General features: G+C 70.0%; 1 protein-coding gene across 1 annotated transcript in view; it reads left to right on the top strand.

The window, feature by feature from the left end:
* Positions 1 to 1,896, top strand: part of STT3A (STT3A, catalytic subunit of the oligosaccharyltransferase complex) — a 4,619-nt gene extending 2,723 nt beyond the window's left edge. The window contains exons 11-17 of the mRNA XM_026044762.1: positions 58 to 213; positions 292 to 480; positions 940 to 1,056; positions 1,134 to 1,236; positions 1,310 to 1,498; positions 1,593 to 1,708; positions 1,818 to 1,896. Coding sequence (XP_025900547.1) covers positions 58 to 213; positions 292 to 480; positions 940 to 1,056; positions 1,134 to 1,236; positions 1,310 to 1,498; positions 1,593 to 1,708; positions 1,818 to 1,856 — 909 coding nt within the window. The 3' untranslated portion in view covers positions 1,857 to 1,896. The remainder of the gene's footprint in view (positions 1 to 57; positions 214 to 291; positions 481 to 939; positions 1,057 to 1,133; positions 1,237 to 1,309; positions 1,499 to 1,592; positions 1,709 to 1,817) is intronic.
* Positions 1,897 to 2,149: the final 253 nt, after the last annotated feature.

Below are 2,149 nucleotides of genomic sequence, written 5' to 3'. Positions count from 1 at the left end.
CTCCCCTGTTCCCCGGGGTCCCTCGGGGCGCCCGGCTCACGGCGTCTCCCGGCGCAGGTGCGGCTCATGCTGGTGCTGGCGCCCGTCATGTGCATCCTGTCGGGCATCGGCGTCTCCCAGGTGCTCTCCACCTACATGCGCAACCTGGACGTGAGCCGCCCGGAGAAGCGCGCCAAGAAGCAGCAGGACGCCACGTACCCCATCAAGAACGAGGCGAGGGGGGCGCGCGCGGCGCGGGGGACCCCGGGGCGCCGCCGGGCGCCCCGCTGACACCCCCGGGTGCCGCCGCAGGTGGCGAGCGGCATGATCCTCGTCATGGCCTTCTTCCTCATCACGTACACGTTCCACTCGACGTGGGTGACGAGCGAGGCGTACTCGTCGCCCTCCATCGTGCTGTCGGCGCGCGGCGGCGACGGCAGCCGCATCATCTTCGACGACTTCCGCGAGGCCTACTACTGGCTGCGGCACAACACGCCCGAGGCGAGCCCCACGGAGCCCCACGGAGCCCCATTGAGCCCCATGTGCCCTACGTGCCCCACTGAGCCCCATTGAGCCCCGTGTGCCCCGCTGAGCCCCATAGAGCCCCATGTGCCCCACTGCACCTCCCTGAGCCCCACTGGGCTTCACGCACCCTGCTGAGCCCCACACACCCTGCTGTGCCCCACGCACCCCATTGAGCCCCACGCACCCCACTGAGTGCCACTGAACCCTGCTGAGCCCCACTGAGCCGCCCTGAGTCCTGTGTGCCCCACTGAGCCCCGCACACCCCACTGCACCTCACTGAGCCCCACTCACCCCACTGAGCCCCTCTGTGCCCCACTGAACCCTGGTGAGCTCCACKGAGCCCCATGTGCCCCACTGAGCCCTGTGTGGCCTGCTGAGCCCCCCGTGCCCTACATTGAGCCCCACACACCCCACCGAGCTCTGTGCGCCCCGCAGGACGCCAAGGTCATGTCGTGGTGGGACTACGGCTACCAGATCACGGCCATGGCCAACCGCACCATCCTGGTGGACAACAACACSTGGAACAACACGCACATCTCCCGCGTGGGGCAGGTGGGTGCCGGCGCCGACGCGCGCGCCCCCCGTGCCAAAACGCACCCCGCCGTGCCAAAACGCACCCCCCCGGCCAGGCCATGGCCTCCACCGAGGAGAAGGCCTACGAGATCATGCGGGAGCTGGACGTCAGCTACGTGCTCGTCATCTTCGGCGGCCTCACGGGCTACTCGTCGGACGGTGAGCGCTCCGCGCCGGTGCCGGTGCCGGTGCCGGTGCCCGCGGCGCCGCTGAGCGCCCGCTCGGCCCGCAGACATCAACAAGTTCCTGTGGATGGTGCGCATCGGCGGCAGCACGGCCACGGGCCGCCACATCCGCGAGCACGACTACTACACGGCGGCCGGCGAGTTCCGCGTGGACCGCGACGGCTCGCCCGTGCTGCTCAACTGCCTCATGTACAAGATGTGCTACTACCGCTTCGGGCAGGTCTACACCGAGGCCAGTGAGTGCCTGGGGGGGGACGCGGGGACGGTGGCGCCGCGGGCACGGTGGCGCCGCGGGGACGGTGGCACTGCGGTGTCCCCGTCGCGGTGCAGAGCGGCCGCCGGGCTACGACCGCGTGCGCAACGCCGAGATCGGCAACAAGGACTTCGAGCTGGACGTGCTGGAGGAGGCCTACACCACGGAGCACTGGCTCGTGCGCATCTACAAGGTGGCGCCTTCCTCCTCCTCCTCCTCCTCCTCCTCGTCCTCCTCATCATCATCCTCATCCTCTTCCTCCTCATCCTCATCCTCATCCTCTTCCTCCTCCTCCTCTGCAGGTCAAGGACCTGGACAACCGGGGCCTGTCGCGGACGTAGAGGCGCCGGCGCCGCGCTCGGGCGCCCGCCGGGACGCGGCGGCGACGATGATGATGATGGTGGCGCTTGGGGGGGTGATGGGCTCTGCCGGGGGGCGGCGAATGGGGAGCCCCTCGTTCCCCTCCCCGCCCCCCCCCCAAAAAAAAGAACCAAAACAAAGAAAAGGACCCAAAACCCCCCGGTCTGGAGTCGCCTCCTTGTCTGCGCCGCCCGGGAGCGGGAGGGGCCCCGGCGTCCGGGCGCTCCTGGGGAGGAGGAGAAGGGCGGAAGGGCCCAGGAGTCCGGGGGGGGCG

This window comes from Nothoprocta perdicaria, unplaced genomic scaffold (assembly GCF_003342845.1).
Source record: "Nothoprocta perdicaria isolate Ctin4 unplaced genomic scaffold, notPer1 scaffold_1053, whole genome shotgun sequence".
In the NCBI taxonomy this organism is placed as follows: domain Eukaryota; kingdom Metazoa; phylum Chordata; class Aves; order Tinamiformes; family Tinamidae; genus Nothoprocta; species Nothoprocta perdicaria.
The sequence above is the reverse complement of the archived record's forward strand: the minus strand, read 5'-3'. Positions and strand labels throughout refer to the sequence as shown.